Source organism: Myotis daubentonii, chromosome 18 (assembly GCF_963259705.1).
Source record: "Myotis daubentonii chromosome 18, mMyoDau2.1, whole genome shotgun sequence".
Classification (NCBI taxonomy): Eukaryota; Metazoa; Chordata; class Mammalia; order Chiroptera; family Vespertilionidae; genus Myotis; species Myotis daubentonii.
In genome coordinates, this window is record NC_081857.1 from 19,870,645 (window position 1) to 19,888,667 (window position 18,023).

Here is an 18,023-nt window from a genome sequence, read left to right on the forward strand (position 1 = left end):
GAGATTCCATGTGACCCTTTTTTTTGTCCTATCTCTTAGAAACATGTCAGGAGTGCAGATTCCCTTGTGGGCAAGTAAGTTAAAAGCCAGCTACTCCTCATAGGTGCTCCAAACCTGACTTGTATGTAGGGGACTGTTTGGATGGAGCAGCTGGTGGGAGAACAGGGAACCAACACAGCTCATGTGCCTACTATGCCCTATTTATATTTTATTTTCTAAATGTGTTTTTATTGATTTCAGAGAGAGGAAGGGAGAGGTTGAGAGGGAAAAAAAAAACACGTAAATGATGAGAGGGAATCATCAATTGGCTTCCTCCTGTCTGCCCCCCACTGGGGGTTGAGGCTGCAACCTGGACATGGACCTTGACCTGGGATGGGACTGTGACCTCCTGGCTCAACCACTGACCCACACTGGCTGGGCTGCTATATACATTTTTAATGTACTAATTTAATTCTTACAAGTTTCTTACAAAAAATACATTCTTATTTTGATTTGAATTGATGAAAAAAGAGGAAACAGTGAAGTGGAGGCAGGAGGGCCAGAAGTATTTGAGAAACGAAGGAGCCAGCAGAGCAAAGTTATGTTAGTAAGCTCCTATACATGCGGCCACAGGAAAACAGCAGAATAGGGAGGAAGAACACACTGACACTCTCAATGGGTCCCAGATGAATAAACGAGACTTTTAAAGCCACTTCTAGGCTAACAGGGGTCTGATTGAAAAGATTAAAGTAGCATAGACCAGATGTAGTGTTTTGAGTTTGCAAACAGGAAATAAATTCTGCCTGCTCATGCAATCACATGTCCTCTGTTTTATCTGTCCGGCAAGTGGCTGACACAACAAGAAGGAGCTGACTTCAGTCTTTCTTAGAACTTGGGGAAAAAGAGAAGCAACAGGAAAAAAAATAATGCTACTAACCATTGAGTAATCTAAATGGCATCTCAGCAAGAGTTTTATTTAGAACTAGCAAAGATGTGAATTTTCATGAATCCTAGAAGCTGGAATTCTTGAATTCACAATGATCTAAAAGGAAAACTGGAATATGGCCAACTTTGATAACAATAAAAGTTAAAGAAATTTCATCTACTTTAAAGGGGTAGGATTAATGTTTACAAATTCAGCAACAGAAGACCAAAAATAAGTAAGAGCCTTATTTAAAGATATCTTAAATTCCTCATCTTCCTTTTACCCCCGCTCTTATGCCACAAAAGCAGTTCAAACTTATGGATCTAAGTGCATATTGATCCTAAGCTAAGCACTATTCTATGGATAATCTCACTTAGCACACATAACTCCATGATCATTTATATCTTGTAGAGGAAGAAAGAAGCTTAAAGAAACCAGAATTCTGATGGTTTTGGCAGACTGACTTCTCTAAAATGTCAAAAACATTTAGATGCAAGAGGTGGATGAATCTCCTTTTCCTAAGTGGCAACGTCCCAGGGAGAAGTTATATTTCACGTATGGACATGTACGGCACATGACCATTATCTGACAGTCTAAGCAAAACAGTATGGATGGCCATATTATTCATGTGGAAGTCAAAATACTTGTTTGGCCAATGACTTCTCAGCATCTGTTGCTACCTCCCACTCCTGCAGGCTCCCCAACATGTAACCGATGTTGAAATGAGACTGCAAACATGCCTAAGGGGTCCCTCTTACAGCTACCTTCTCCACTTTCATCCTGTCTATGACCAGCCTGAGGTGGAATCATGCAGATGTCTAGAGACAGGATCTAGAGGAGCCAGGTCAGGGTGTGAGGTCAAATCCTGCTAAAATGAAAGTCTCATCCAATTCCACTGGCCTTCTTTGGGAAGCCAAAGCTGTGATAAAATCCAAGGAGAATTTGCACTGTGGAGCTACAGACCCTGGGAGAAAGGAGAGCTGCTGTATCTTTTCTCTCTTTCTGTTTGAGATATAGAGACCTCGTCTCTGACTTAGGGCCAGAGACAACGGTACCACAGAAGTGCACAGATTAAGTGACTGTTACGCAGAGAACATCAGTCCATTTTGGTGGAGAACAGATCCCTTCAAGGTCCCAAATAGTAGTTACCCATGCTCGGTCATCGGCGTGATGGTTGCAGCAACCAGACCTTGAAGGTTCTTCTTCCGGGAGGCCATTGAGCTGCAGAAAAAAAAAAAAAAATACAACAGAATTACTCTCTTCTTCAAGGAATGTCAATTAATGATAAAACTCCTGGGCAAAGTCTGTTCACCATTTAGAACTGTGAAAAAAAATGCTTGCAAGTATGCAAACACAGCAAGCAAGTTTGAGAATGTAGAATTTCAGGGCTTAATTCGAAAGGAGAGGAAACTATGTTTTTAAAGTCAGGAGAACAGTGGCCTGGCAACATACCATTGGAAAGGCCTCCAACTTTATCTAGATCAGCGGTCGCCAACCTTTCAGACCTCACGGACCACCAGTGGTCCACAGACCACCGGTTGGCGACCACTGATCTAGATGATTGAGAAAATGTCAAACCTCAAAGAGCAGGGATAAAAAACAAGAGATTAAAGAACATGATCCTAACTCAGGGAGCTCAGATATATGAAGAATTACTATTATTTAAGTTGGAATATGGTCAGGAGAACTGGGACATTCCTATCTTTCTGTATCTTCATTCTGTTAAGCAAGAATCAGCTCTTCCAGTCTGAAGCCTTCAGTGTAATCTCTGCAGCTCATCTTCCTTTCAGATTCTAATCTTGACCATTTTGTCCTGCTTTCCTAGTTCTAGTAAACCACATCACAAGTATTTATTCACCTCTCCCCCTCTAGACCCCGCTCCCCAGGACAAGGAATACATTTCATTTGCTTTGCTTTTCCTTCACTGAGTGTTCTGCAGACACCTGTGTCCAATGAAAAATTGATGACTTTCTGGTTGATTGAATGAAGTGTTCAGGTTGTAGCTGAATGATGACTTCCAAGAGTGCCAGACACACAGTAAGTACAAGTTCAGCCTCCTCCATGAAGTCTTGTCTGATGGCTATAGGACATTAGCAAGTACTATCATTATTCCCTCACCAGCTCTTTCCTGTCATCCCAGCTCTACTGGTACCTCCTCCCCAGCCCTAGCTACTCTTGCCAATTCAGGGGCTAAGTCATTTCAATTCTGTTATCGTCTTTCCTGCATTCCTTCCCTCTCCCCTTACTGCCCCTCTCATAACTTACCCTTTGCTACCTCTTATCTACACCAATGGGCCCAACCCAGGTCCCAAGAGGCCCATGGGGGCTCAAGAAAGTTCAAGTGATAAGTGTCCCAAGAGCTGGGTTCAGCACAGAGAGTCTCCTAAATCAAACAGCACTAGGCTGTTCACACTGCACTTCCATGTTCTTGGGCTTTGGGCTGCATTTATTTCATGCTTAGGGTCAGATACTCTTACGGTGGTCAGAAGCTCAGACTGGCAATACATACACACACACACACACACACACGCACAAATGATGGGTTAAAACTTTCAAAGCATGCGGGAATGAGATGAGAGTTGGGAACCACTGTCTTAACCCCCGCTCTCTTTATCTTCTTTCAATCCACACAGGCTGCCAGATTAATCTCCCAGTAGCATGGACATTTCTGACCTGGCCTTTGCCAATAATGTTCTACCCTGGCTTTCACAAAATAAATATTAAACTCCCTGGCCCGGATCTCTGTGATGATCTCTTTATGCTTCCAAGTACGCTAGCCCAGCTGGTTCCTCTTGCTACCTACCTTCACTCGTCTGGCTGCTTGCCTTTCTCCCGTGGTTCTCCTACCTGGAATGCCATTACCTCCCATTTCAGCCCCTTCAGTCTAGTCAACTTTTTAAAAGCTAGGGAACATTCCCTGATTCCCCCAAGATGAAAATAATTTTGTACCCCTTAGAATTTCCCCCCAAACACTGGCTTTTTATTAAGAGCCTTATGTCAGAGTTATTAGCAGGGTAGTTTGGGCTTCCCTTCTAATCTGTAAGCCATCTGGGAGCAGGAATGTATCTTTGTACAGAGTAACATGCTAAATAAATGAGCAAAGTTTGCTGACTTTGTGAACCGTGACACTCCTACAGGAAGGGATGGGGTTGTGGATAAAAAGGGGCCACGTGCTAACCTGACTAGCTCAGGGCGGCCTTGCAAACTCAGAGACCTAAAGTTGGTCTGAAATTAAAACTTTTTAAAAGCAGTTAGTTTATGGTGTCATTGGTTGGTATCTTCCCTGACAAAGGTCAATCTTTACTTTAATTGGACCTATTGTCTTTTTGCAGCTATGATAGCGTATCACTGGAATGTCAAAGTAATTTTCCTTTTTCCAGACCCCTCAAACCACAGATAATGCTCTTGGGAGACCACAGATCCCCATATGTTACTGCTAATTGTTGACTGTTAACCACCTAAATAAAAGAAGTTTGTGTCTATCACTGTACTTTTTATCCAATCCCAGAGGTCTCCCCACTTTGCTTTCTCCCACCTCCCTAATCTATCACCAATGGATTCCATGTAACCCACTTATGTCTCCTCCTCTTTTGACTGTAACGTATCAAACAAAGTGCAAAACTGCCATTCTCCAGAGCATTATCTCAATCCGTTGAGATTCTGCTTCCTGGCAATTGTCAACAGTTTGGCTCAAATAAACTCACCAAAAGTCTTCACAGGTTTGAATGTTTCTTACCTTAAAAGGTAAAAGATCACAGCAGCTGTAACTGGAGAAGCATGGAAATTTTGTCAATTTGAGTTTTAAATAAACTTGGTAATGTTATGCTTTGAAATTCTTTATAGCTTGTATCCAACGCAAATGGTTAGAATGTTCACCGGCTTAAGGTTTAATGTGAATTTAGAATATTATGACTCAAAACACTATCCACAGACAAGAATTCTTAGCGCAAATAATTCAGGTGACCTTAGTCAAATTCTCTGAAGAGGGCGAAGTTAAAAAAAATAAAAAAAGGTAATGAAGGAAGGAAGGGGGGGAGGGAAAGAAAAACAACCAGAAAGAGAGAAAGAGAGAGAGAGGGAAAGAGAAAGCGAGAAAGAGAGAAAGAGAGAAAGGGCAACTCTGGGTAAGAAGAATGACTTGACAGACAAATACTTGGAGAGGAAGAAACAGAAATAGAGAAACAAAACTAAAACCAAAGCACAGAAATACGACCAACTTCCCCCAAAATGAAGAGATTGTATCAAGTTCAATAGCTCAACTCTCTTCTGCTCCATCGCCGATCCTGGTCATTTTGACGAAAGGACCTGGCAGGAACCCAGGGGTCCCCAGCCCCCATCTCCTGACTTGCTTCAGGCCCCGGGGGGTCGCCGTCCCCCTTCCTCTGGCCCCGCTTCCCCGTCACCCGCCTCCTCCTTTCCCTGGGCCCGCACCTCCTCGCCCGCCCTGGAGCCCGTCCCCTGCGCCCTTCTCCCCGCATCCCGGGGCCTCCCCGTCCCCGCCCGTCCGCCCGCGCCCACGCCGGCCGCGCTCACCCGAGACGCCGGGTCCGCCTCCCTCTCCGTGGCCGCCGCCGCCCCGCCCCGCTCTTTATCCCCGCGGGCCGCCCGCCCGCACCGCGCCCGCCACGCCCAGGCCCCTGGGGGCTGTAGTTCGGCGGCGCTTCCTGCACGCGCGCCGGGCGGCGGGACACGCGGAGTCGCGCAGAGTCGCGCAGAGTCGCGCGCCCCGCATCGCGCGGGTGGAGCGTGCGCTTCCCGGGGTCTCGCCGGACCCGGCGGGCTGAGCGGTCACCGGCGCGGCGCCGGCTCCCCGCGGGCGGCATGCAGCCCGCCGGCACCTCCGGGCCGCAGCGCGGGTCGCCTGTCGCCCGTGCGCCTCCCGCTGGCGGACGCCCCGGGGCGCCCTTCCTCCTGCCACCCCTCTCCCCGGGCCCTGCAGCCACAGGTATTTGGAGGTTGTGGGCTTTGAACCCCACAGGTCGCTGTCCCAACCCCGCACACGCTCCCGGTAGAAAGAGGGGTGACCTGATACAAGATGGGCTGGGTGCTAAGGCAGCAGCTTTTCTGGTTCATTCTTGAGAATAATTAAAAAGAGTTTTGAAAGGGAAACATAATTTTAACCAAAATACCTCCGCTTGCAGGAGTGGCACGTTTATTTTCTAGCATCATGTCCTGTGCCGATAAATCAGAAACGCCGCCATAAGTAGGCCCCCTGCTTTCTCGCTGATGTGAGGGAACCTCCGTTTTCCAAACAAACCAAGGGCTGATGCTTATTATTTCACTCAGAGAAAAGACCCCCCCCACCCCCAAGGCTTTCTAGTTTCCAAAGTGCTTCTAAATCCATGATAACCGTTATTTCACTACACAAAGCACCAGTAATTAATTCACCAATTCACAAAACAAGCCTATGTGGCAGGCATTATTTTTTATTACTTATTTTATTTAATTTTTTAAAAATTGATTTCGGACAGGAAGGAGAAGGAGAGAGAGAAAGAGAAACATCAATGATGAGAGAGAATCGTTGATTGGCTGCCTCCTGCACCGATCCCTGAGCCTGCAACCAAAGCATGGAACCAACCCTGACTGGGAATGGAACTGTGACCTCCTGGTTCATAGGTCAGTGCTCAACCACCGAGCCAAACTGCCTGGGCATGAGCATTATATTTTAAATTCACATTTTACAGATGAAGAAGCACCATCCTACTTTACAGATTAGAAACAGAGGTTTAAAGGGCTTAAGTGATTTGCCAAAGGCCATAGAGCCACTGAATGGTTGAGTTGTGATTTGATTTGTTTTCAGATAGTCTGAGAGCTGATATTTTAACCACTACTCTGTTATGTTATCCTTCAATGAAGGAAGGAAGGAAGGGAGGGAGGAAGGAAGGGAGGAAGGAAGAAAGGTAGGAAGGAAGGAAGGAAGGAAGGAAGGAGAGGAAGGGAGGAAGTGTCCTAGTTATATCTGTCTGTTTTGTAATGTTAACAAAAACATTGTATCCTAATGAGACAATGTTTGCAAATTTTTTTCAGTCATATTTTTAATATATGCAAAATTAAGTATTTCAATGCCCAAAGGTATGGGTCAATGAGTTTAACATCATCAGCCAAATAACCAATATTCTAAATGTTTAAACTCCTGTTTATATCAATATGGCAGCCAAAGCAATTCCTTATAATAATGTGTTAGGTCACTAAGAAGCAGATGCTAAAATGGGGTTGATGTGCAGCACTTCCTTGAGGAGGGAGCTATAGAAGGCAGGGAGGGCCTTCAGGTTGTTATGCAGGGCTGACCCTGTGGAAGGAGAGAGGGTGCCCATCTTCCCAGGACAGAGGTTCCACACTGCACCCTTGATGAGGAGGTTTGAAGGAGGGCACATCAGAGAATCCACTATCTGGCCTTAAGAAACCCACAGCCTCTACTGTGAATTGTGGGAAAGACATTTAACTTTAAAAACATGGTAAGCGCAGCAATAGACCTCTGCAAAGATATTAAGAAACATGGAGGGGAGACTAATCGGGGCTGAGAGGTGACTGTGTGTGTGAGTGAGTGAGTGTGTGTGTGTGTGTGTGTGTACATGGCGAGGCAGGAAACTATTTCAGAAATTCTTCCTGGGGGAGGTAACAACTGAGCTAAGTCAGACAAGAGTAGGGCCGCCCTAGAAGAAGGGAAGAAGCAACAAAATGCTGAGTACTAGCCTCTAACACTTTGTTGATAAGTGGCAAGGGCTCTATGACCTTTCTTGTATTGTCCAGTATTTTATCATCATCACCACTTAACTTTTCATCTTTTTATTTCTTTTTTAAAATATATTTTATTGATTTTTTACAGAGAGGAAGGGAGAGGGATAGAGAGTTAGAAACATTGATCAGCTGCCTCCTGCACACCCCTTACTGGGTATGTGTTCACAACCAAGGTACATGCCCTTGACTGGAATCGAACCTGGGACCCTTGAGTCCGCAGACCAACTCTCTGTCCACTGAGCCAAACCAGTTAGGGCCATCCTTTTATTTCTTGACCTCTAACTCCACTGGGAGGTAATCGAGGCTGGCAGCATGTCCTGCTTCTTTGTTTTCCCACAGTGCAGTGCAGGGAGGGTGGGATTGGAGAAATTTGCTCCCTTCAACTCTCTTGTTTTGTAATAAATAAATAAATAAATAAATAAATATTTATTTATTCCACATCATCTTTTTCTCCCACCACAATTCAAGCTTGAAACCCAGTGATGAAGAGGAAATAGCTTGGGGATGTAGTGTTTAGTTCTCCCCGTTAGTTGTTAAGTTTCCTGAGGACTGTGTGTGTCTGTTCTGTTCCCTGGGACACCCATAGTGCCTGCTACATGGCAGGCACTCAAGAAATAGTTGAATTAGTATCAAATGCAGAACGAATGTTGGTAACTGAGAACAGAATGCTACCTCCGTGGACCGAACATAGACTTTAGCAGTGAGGGGAGGTTGGCGCCTCCTTGTTGGCGGGTGCTGATGCAATAGTAGGGGCCCTTGTGGCCAGGAGGATTGGTGTCAGCACAGAGAGCAGGAAGTTAGGGAGCTCGGCAGGCACGGGAGCTGGAGGAAGAGGAGTGTCGTGCCTCTTAGAGGACAAGAAGGGAGGAATTCTGGGTGTGGGTTAAACCTGGACATTGTTGCCTCCTTGCTGACTTGGAGACCCTCTTTCTGAATTGTACCTTTGGACTGATGTGCCAATGGGTTAAGCACATTCATTTGTCATTTCCTATTAATTAGAAAATTCGGGCCTAGTATGACTACTAGAAAGAGAGAATTGTGAAGGTGCCATTGGTTGAAAACAGGAGAGAAAGTTAATACTAATTTTGCTTGTCAGGGTCTCTGACAATATAATTTAAGTAATGACAGAGGCAAAACTCCTTTTGAAGGAGGTTCATTGTGTGTTAGCTATTGGCCACATGAACACTAGGCCTTCCAGAAACACACAAGTGAGTCTATTCTACTGGGACAATACACTAAACGTTCCCCAAGGATCTCAAAGAGGAATGTGCAGTGTCCTCTAAGAGCATCCCCAAACTCTAGCTGCTCACGTTATGAATAAGGTAAAAAACTCACCACTAGGTGACAGTCTATCCGCAGAAATTGCTTTCTCTTTTAATGACTCAAACTGGAAGTTTCTGGGAACATCAGTAACAATACAAATATTAGGTAATCTTTTCCTGATCCCACTTCCCTGTCCTCCTTTCCCCCCAGATCTGTGCAGTTGACAATCTCAATTTTAACATTCTCCTTTAATCTGTCTCTTAATATTAAAATAATGAAAAAGTGATGTTTAGAAACACAGAAATTAGACATGGAAAATTAATCCTCCCCCCCCCCCCCCCCGCCCAATACTGGTTCTTTGAGTTTTGAACATAAATATGGCTATAAAAAGAGTATGCTCAGTGGTCTTAACTTTTTGATATGTAGAGGATACTTAAAAATCTGGTTCAAGTTTAATTTAGTATTTTCTCCCTCGTGAATATAACTCTGCTTCCTTTTAGCATTTGAGGTAAAAATGGGGTGATTGGGAGAAATATGTTTTTATCTCTTTTATGAAGAACTTTTACTTTATGTTCCTTTTGAATGAAGGGAAAACTCCCTGGAAAGAATTCGATAAGTGCCATTGAAATTGAATTTGCTTCCACCCAAGGCTGGTTAGATTCTGGGTAACAGCTGACTTTGGGTGCCAATAGTCTGGGCACAGGAAGGCTCAGGCCTCTCCCGTCAGTTGGTCGAAGGGGGCCCAGATGGCCTCTGGAGGGGCACGGGGGGAGAATTTGTTGGTCTTGTTTCTCCTTGTTCCTTCTGCCCAAACCATCAGGGCCTTGTTATCCTGGAGTAGCTCACGCAGATTCCATCTTTCGGCGTCATTTGCACGGTCCCATTGATCAAGTTCTTCTGGGCCTACTGGCCTGTGAAGTACCCCAACATTTTACTACTGTCCTCCATTTCTCAGGTTAGGTGTGTCAGCTGTAGCCAAATTCTGCTAGCTCCGAAAGAAAAATATGCACTCTGTTTTTGGCCATGCACTTAAAGGTGGACCAAGTAGGTTAAACACAAAAACAAAACTAAGTACATAACAGTATTTTTTCAATTCTTCCATTTGTATTAACAGAAAGAGAAAAAAAAAAAGAGGCCTGTGTAGGAGTGCACCTGGAAATGCATAGATAGTTTCTGGAAGGAAAACAGTGATGTTCAGAATATTAAACAGCTGGTTTAGCGTTGGCTAACAGGGATGCTGACCTTGAGCCGGCTGTGAGCCTGAGGGATGCAGATCCTCCGACATCTAAGCTTTAACCTTTAATGATGGATTGAAATTTCAGGGGGAGGGGCAGCAATCCAGGGGCTTAAAGCAATGGCTGTTTACCAACCTACAGGGAAATAGTTGCATACTTTAACCACTTCCACATTTGTATTACTGAGCCAGCAGCTATCAGTCATTTCTCCTGGGAAAGGGGATTGAGAGCCTGAGGGAGTTATTTTTCAGTGTTCCCGTTAGTACTGCTGGAAATGCGTTTTGTTTGTTTGAATTCCATGTAACCATGTGCTGGGAGATTGAATTTCATTCTGTTCAGCTCAGGTGGTATTCCTGATTTTTAGAATTTGGTTCTGGACATTTCTGTCTCACCATGAGTCATCTGACTCCAGTCTGTCTGAAACCTCAGGGCCATTTTCTTTAGTTCCATCTTGCTGGAAACGCCTCCATCAGAGCTTTGTTTAAACTCCTCTACTCATGGGGAAGGAGCAGCCTGGCTCACCTCCCTCTCACCGTCACTCCGTGTCCACCCCCAGTCCCCACGTTGGTCTCCGAATCTCCGTTTGTTACCTTGGACCTCTGGTCTCTCCACCTACCAGAGCTCAGTCCCATTACTAACTATAGTATAGACGTCACTCTGCTTAATCTTGTGGCCATAAAATAAGTGCTTTTGTGTGTTCACACACTTTGGGTATGTAGAAGCTGGGTTGCCCTGAGTTTTACCTGGGCCTCAGCACTAGCGGTATTGGCCATTGTCTGAGTGGCTCTGACTCACATTACATTGGCTTGTGCCTCCAACTGCCTAGTACACAACCGCCCTGCCCACCAAGTCTCCCCCAGTTTTTCAGGGAGGCACGGTGGTACCACCAATGTGGCCCCTCCTATCCTTTCCTGTTCTACTTTGAGCTCCTTGTTGATATCCCCTGCCGTGAAGCCACTGGGGGGCAGTGTCTCATCTCCACCAGTGTCAGACACTCAACCAAGCTTGTTCTTCTCCTCCGGGGCCTAAAGACCTGGAGAGAGACCCCTTCTCTTCTACTTTGCCATATTTTTTTCACCCAAATCCCAAAGCAGTGCCTCAATGAGCCCTTTCCCACTCTACCTGCACGATCTTCCTCTATAGGCTCAGGTGTAAGTCTAGGGAGTTAAGGCAGGGACAAGACAGGCGTGTTTTCTTTCCCATCTCCCTTTCCCCACCCCAAGGCTACCCCTTCCTATCATCCTTTCCACCTCAAGGCTGCCATGAAATTGCTTCAAGCAGTCACTTCCCTCTACTCTCATCAGCTTCTCACCAGGTCAGCTGTTCCCTTAGATCAGTCACATTCTTAGTGGTGGGCACAGCTGGGCCCAGGCTAGCACCCTGGCCACACTTTCTATTCACACTTATCTCCCTGCATGGCAATTATCTGTTGACATGTCTGCTTCCCCATTAGACTGTGGGTTCCTCCAGCATGAGTTCCTAACTGTGTGGTTTTCCTCTATGTGGTCTCCAGCACCTTGTTCCTGCCTGTAACATGGCAGACCTTGATCGATCCTTTTGAAAGAATAATCGAACACAGTCACTCAGCATAGGTATACAACGATGGGCACAGGAAGGCTCAGGCCCCTCCCATCTTTACCAAAAGGATGCTCAGGTGACACACACACAGGGAGGGAGCTGTTCTTCAAGGCTGTCGTCCACCCTACAAAGTAGCCATTCAAAGCTCTCTGGGCCCCGTGGTCCTCAGGGGTGGAGAATATGCAGGGTTAGAGCAGAACTTCCAGGAGAGGCTTAAACTGATCTTGTTTTGAGAGAATAACATGTTGAACAACTATTTGACTAGTTACATTTTATTGTGTACCTGCCAACTGAAAAAACAAAGACAGAAACATGAAAACCAAAACAGTATGACAAAACATATTGATCAGAAGGGGAACAAGCAGATGACACAGGGACAGAACATTTTACTCGCTCCATCCCAAATTCAGAGAAATATGGTGAACTCAGTGTTCACTTCACCTAAATGTTTATAGCAGAGGGAAAGTGACAGTGGGGTGTGGATTTGTTCATGCTGGGTATCAATATTTCTTCTCTTAGTATTCACTAGAAGTAAGTCTGATGTCATGGGATGGACCACTAGCAGTAAACAACTCTTCAACCAAGAAAGATAAATTGTGTAGTTACCTGACTTTATTCTCGGAGAAGTAATCCCATGAATCACAGCTGAGGCAGATACCCTTCAGCTAGTGGGAGACAGAGGTACTAATTATGTTTATTATGATAATAACAGTACTCAACACTTACTTCAAGGCATGGTATTTGCAGAATTGGAAAAAATAAGAATACATACCCTAGCAGGCTTACGGACACTCACTGGCAATATCACAGATGATTATAGTCCTTGGAATAATTTCAGAGAAAAGGAACGAGAGTTTCATTTAAGGGGGGTGGTGTATTGGTTAAATAATTTGTTGAAGATCACACAGCTGTTTAATTCTAAAACCTGATCTCTTTCCCCTCCATGGCAGTGCCTGCCCAAGTGGACAATGTTATAATGTAAAATCTTTATGTGAAAAGCATGATTTTCATGTGATTTAAAAACCAGTATTGTCTGATCACATGTTTTGGGTTATTTGTTCACAGAGAAATGTAGGTAGAGAGAGACTAAATGGCTTGCTAGGTGATAAAGCAGGTTGGGCTGAAGGATAGTGGCTGGAATGACCAACTCTCATATTACCCAGCACCATATCTATTTCCTACTCCAGGTTCTACATAACTCAGCCTATGTAAAGCCCATCAGAATGTCAGTCAACCAGTCTCCCAACCCACCCACCGACCAATAAGGCCAGTGTTTGTCGAAGACCCACTTTGTTGTTCCTGGAACAGTGTTTGGTGCTGTGGGAAATGCTAAAGCAGGACCAGACACGGCCCCTGCCACCTTGGCGCTTGTGATCTAGGTGGCAAGACAAGACAAAAATACATGACACAATTACAGAATCTGACAGAATGTAATAAAGTGCTAAATTGTGTGGTACAGACAATTAGAGAATAAGACAGTATATAATAAAGTGCTAATTGTGTGGTACAGACAATAAGTATAATAGGAGTTCAGTGAAGAGATGGGTGAGTGTGGGCTGCAGTCTTCAGGAGAGGCTTCTCAGCATGTCAGGCTGCCGTATTTAGCAGTGCATGATGGGAAACTGAATATGAAATAGGGGGCAGATTAAGAGCAGAATCACTGTGCTGCACTGTGGTATCTCTTCTCCATCGGGATGAGGACAGAAAGAGAAAGAATTCTTTGAGAGGTGGAATGCTCCATTTAAAACAAAAATTAAATAGGGAAATACGTTTTCTTTATTTATTGTGTTACAGAAAATTTCCACAGGAACTTAGAATCATATTTGAAATTGAGTAATGTTTTACATGTACTAGGAGAGTTCAGCGTTTAAAGAAATCATGTTGTAAATCCTTTTCATTAACGAAGAATACTTTTGCATGATAGATAATTACTGACTAGTTTATCTTTATAAAAAGATCCTTAAAGCAGGTAAATAGACTCTTAAATACCACTGGTGAGACTAATAAAGGTTTTGCGAAGTAATTTGGCAGTGTGTACCTTGGATATTGAATATGTGTATATTATTCAGACCGAAGGTAAGTTTTACTTCTGGGAATTTATCCCAAGGTTCTAATCATGGCTGACTGCAAGAATAATTTTTCTGCAAGGATAATTGTAGATATCACATAGTCCCCAGACAGAGGATGGATGAAACAAATTAACACATACTTATAAACTGGAATCTATAGTCACTAAAATGCTACTAGAGAAAAATATTTAATATGGTGGGAAATGTTTACTATACATAGATGATTGAAGAAAGCAAATTCTAAAACTTGTAAAACATGATTCAATTTTTGTTAAAAATATGTTTTGTGCAGAGAAACGTACCTGAGTGGTGAAGATAGATACGATTTCTACTTCTTTATGTTTTGTGTAATTTCCAAGTGTTTTCCAGGCTACATGGTTAACTCTAATAAAACATGTATTAGAACCCTATGGTTCTTTGATTTAATTTGTTTTCAAAGTTTGGGTAGTCATACTTTGTCATCCAGTGAGTTTTCATAAAATGGGCAGACCTATTTTAGAGAGATTCCTGCAGACCTATGGGGTGGAGGTAGAGGCAGTTAGAGCCAATGATTTCACACAACAAAGAAGTTTTGGGACAAGAGACAAGCGCCAGGAGTATGATTCTATTTCCTTCATTTTTTAGAAGAATATTTATATTCATTTTTTTTTTTTTTTTTTTTTTTAGAGAGAGAGGAAGGGAGAAGGAGAGAGAGAAACATTGATGTGAGAATAAAACATCAACTGGCTGCCTCCTGCATGCCCCCTACTGGGGATGGAGCCCCAGAGCCAGGCATGGGCCCTGACCAGGTATTGAACAGGCAACCTTTTGGTGTGAGGATGCTGCCCAATCAACTGAGCCACATGGGCCAGGGCTCCATTTCCTTTGAATTAGAAATAATTCCTATTTAGCAGAATGTATATGTTGTTTTTGTGAACTCACATCAAGGTAGGAGATGTTTGGGAGGTATGCACACTCAGAGGATTATAAATCATGAGTTTTGTATCAGAGGGGGCGGAAAGCCCATGGCATGGATCACTTTTGAAGACTTTTGGGATGCTGAAAAACAAAGACATATATGTATGTATGTGTGTGTATATATATATATATATATATATATGTGTGTGTGTGTGTGTGTGTATATATATATATATATATATATATATATATATATATAGCTTTAAAAATGTGGTGTATTTTAAATGCTTATCTTGAACAAATGAATAGCTTTAACACAGAGAATATAAAAACAGAAGGTAAAACTTCATTTGGAGATTATGTCCAAAGCCCTGCCTGGAAACCACGTGGGGGATGTGGAATTATTGAAAAAAATCGGAAAATATCTGGAAAGGCTTTTGGAATTTGTGGCCTGCAGGGATTTTCCATGTCTAAAGTGAAAACAAAATACGCGCTTTCTATTCCGAGAACTTTATTTAGAACTATTTTGAAAGGGGCCTTTCTTTGAAGCATTTCAACACAAAAGCACATTATTTTCTCATCCTATGACTCGGTGTCTTCCGTTTTCTAGGTTTTGACTAAGGTCTTAAAATATACATGTTTGAAGCCCTTTTAGTTAATAATTTTCTATTTTTACCTCGCCCTCTAGCTTCTCATCTTTCAGTTAACCCACTGAAAATAAAATGCAGCACAGTAAGACTTCTTCTTCCTCTCCTGTGCCCCCAAAATGCAGAGAAAATCTCTGGATAATCAGGTTCTTTGGAAGTCAAATCTTAGCTAAAACTGGGACATGTCTGCCTCTCTTTGAAAAATCCATCCCTTGTAATCCAAAAAAGAAAACGTCCTTTTGCTGAGATGGACAGCATCCCTGAAGCCTAAGTCCTGAGGACTTGTCCCTGCTACTCCCTTGTCTTCCAGTTCCTGAGGCTGAATTAACCCTCTGTGCTCCGCTGTAGGGAGCACTCACCTGGAGGGCGAGGGGCACAGAGAAAGTCGTGAAAGGATGTCTGACACATGGCAGGCAGCTGTCATGGACAAGCCTTCCCTCCCACTGCTGTCGCCTGGAAAGGCTAGATAACATGTGGCAGCCATTAAAAATATTTATATACAACCAGTCTTGCAAAGAGTAAAGGAAACAGTCTAGTTCGGAAAAGGAACTTGGAGCCGGTGTGATCACTGGGCTAATGTTGCTGGACCTGCATGTAGGTGCTAGAATCTGGGGGCTGTGGTGTTGAGGCTCAGGTAGGAAATGTGGCCTCGGGCCAAGCTTAGGCACAGCACTGTGACTAGGGTTGTCAGACTTATCAAATAAAGGCACAGGCTGCCCAGTTAAATTTGAATTACAGATAAACAATGAATCATTGTTTTTATATAAGTATAGCCCAAAAGATGAATGGGATATACTTATACTAAAAAAAAAAATGTTTATGTAAAATTCCAATTTAACTGGGTGTCTTGTATTTTGTCTAACCCTAACTGTGACAGAGTTCTCTCAGTACACCTTGGGGCTCTGAGGGGGTACCTCACCCATGAAGGGGGCGGCAAGAGAAAATATTGATAACTATTGTGGGGAAGCAGGAAGGAAAGTTGGGGTTGGTCTGGGGCTATAGGTGGGAAATGTGTGTCCCCCCATGACTTAACGTGAGTAAATGTAAGATTCAGATTTATACAACCTAAGGATTATAGAAACCTCAACCTGAGAAATTACCATAAAAGCTGGTTCAGGACCTTTGAACCCTCAGAAATTCTCCAGAAACAAACCAACAGCTTTGTGGGGGTACCCCTACCATTTAAGCATACAGGTATCTAATGGGATGACCAGCCCTGCTGAAGATGAAGTCTGAATAAAAAATTACAAGTCAAATGAGGAAATGAATCACCCTGAAGGGGAAACCAAAGATAAACAGGAAAATCAGCAATCTGAGAACGGAGTTAACCTAAAAAGATCTGGAAGACATTATGAAATAAGTAACTTTTAAATGTCAGACATAAAGGAAAGCATAGAATGAAAGAACATTTTATTATTAAAAAAAAAGAGAGCAGGTTTATGGAAAAAGAAACCAAGTAGCAATTAAAAATAGCCTTGTTGACCTTAGAAAGTCAAAGGGACATGCTAACTAGCACATTAGGCATCTGAGGAGGATAAGCCACCTTGAAGATGAAAGACGATCATCTTGAATGCAGCACAGAGAACAATGAGGTAGAAAATACAAACATGAATAGGATAGGTGGAGGTTAGAGTAAGAAGGTCATGTACACACACACACACACATTAAGGAAGGTGTAAGGAAAGGGGAGAGTACAGAGACAGAGGTATAATTGTTACTATATAATAGAAGTTGCTTGAAAGATAAGACCCCAAAATATCTTGTCTAAACAAGATAGAGATTTCTTTCTCTCTCATATAACAGGCCAGACGTCAAGAGCTTGGGCGGCTCTGTTATTTTCAATTTGTGGCTTCTGTTTCAGGATCCCACATGGCTTCATGAGCTCTGGCCCTCGGGTCTGCATCTTGGGCCGTGTGGGGAGTTTGCAGGGAATGGAAAAGGGACATGCACGCCTGTTTTCTTTAAAAGCACTATTCAGAGTGCTCGCTTCGGCAGCACATATACTAAAATTGGAATGATACAGAGAAGATTAGCATGGCCCCTGCGCAAGGATGACACGCAAATTCGTGAAGCGTTCCATAAAAAAAAAGCAAAAAAGCACTATTCAGAAGATACACATATCATTTCTTATATCACAAAACCACCAGGGAGGCAGAAAGTGGTTTTAGCTATGTTCCCAGAAAAAAAATGGATAGTTCTATTCTCAAAGAAAGTAGGGGAAAATGGATATTGTAGGGCAACCAACTGTTTACCCCACAGTAGTGAGGCAATAATAGAGGAGATCATGAATGAGAGTCTTTCAGAACTGATGAAAGGCAAGGGTTCTAAGAATGAAAGTCAGGGCATATTCCAAGCAAGATAAATAAGAATGAACCTCACATTGGGTTGATATTGCAGATTATTAAAGTAAAATAAAATATTAAAAACTACTAGGGGGAAAAAGCATGTTAATCACAAAAGAAGGACAAGTAGATCAATAGCAAACTTTCTACCAGTCACAAAGATATTAGAAAACAGTGAAATAGTATCTTCAAAGTGTTGATGAAAAATAATGTTCAGCCTAGAGATCTATATCAAACAGAACTATCATTCAAGAATGAGTGAACTAAGAAACCTGAAACACCAATCAGAAAGAATATATGCACCCCTATGATCATAGCAGCACAATTTACAATAGGTAAGATCTGAAAAC

At 43.2% G+C, this 18,023-nt stretch overlaps 1 protein-coding gene and 1 non-coding gene across 9 annotated transcripts in view; one reads left to right on the top strand and one right to left on the bottom strand.

Annotated features, from left to right (window-relative positions):
* The window catches only part of NPL (N-acetylneuraminate pyruvate lyase), a 30,052-nt gene extending 24,295 nt beyond the window's left edge, over positions 1-5,757 (bottom strand). The window contains exons 1-3 of one of the 8 annotated variants that reach the window (XM_059673485.1): positions 5,438-5,456; positions 4,641-4,671; positions 2,054-2,125 (exon numbers count right to left, since the gene is read on the bottom strand). In XM_059673485.1, coding sequence (XP_059529468.1) covers positions 2,054-2,121 — 68 coding nt within the window. In that variant the 5' untranslated portion in view covers positions 2,122-2,125; positions 4,641-4,671; positions 5,438-5,456. Of the gene's footprint in view, positions 1-2,053; positions 2,126-4,640; positions 4,672-5,164; positions 5,267-5,437 lie in introns of those variants that run through there. The other 7 variants (XM_059673483.1, XM_059673479.1, XM_059673478.1 and 4 more) reach the window with 7 other exon arrangements.
* Positions 5,758-17,310: 11,553 nt separating this feature from the next.
* Positions 17,311-17,417, top strand: LOC132221492 (U6 spliceosomal RNA). Its single transcript, XR_009450021.1, has one exon. It is a non-coding gene; the product is annotated as a U6 spliceosomal RNA (small nuclear RNA).
* Positions 17,418-18,023: the final 606 nt, after the last annotated feature.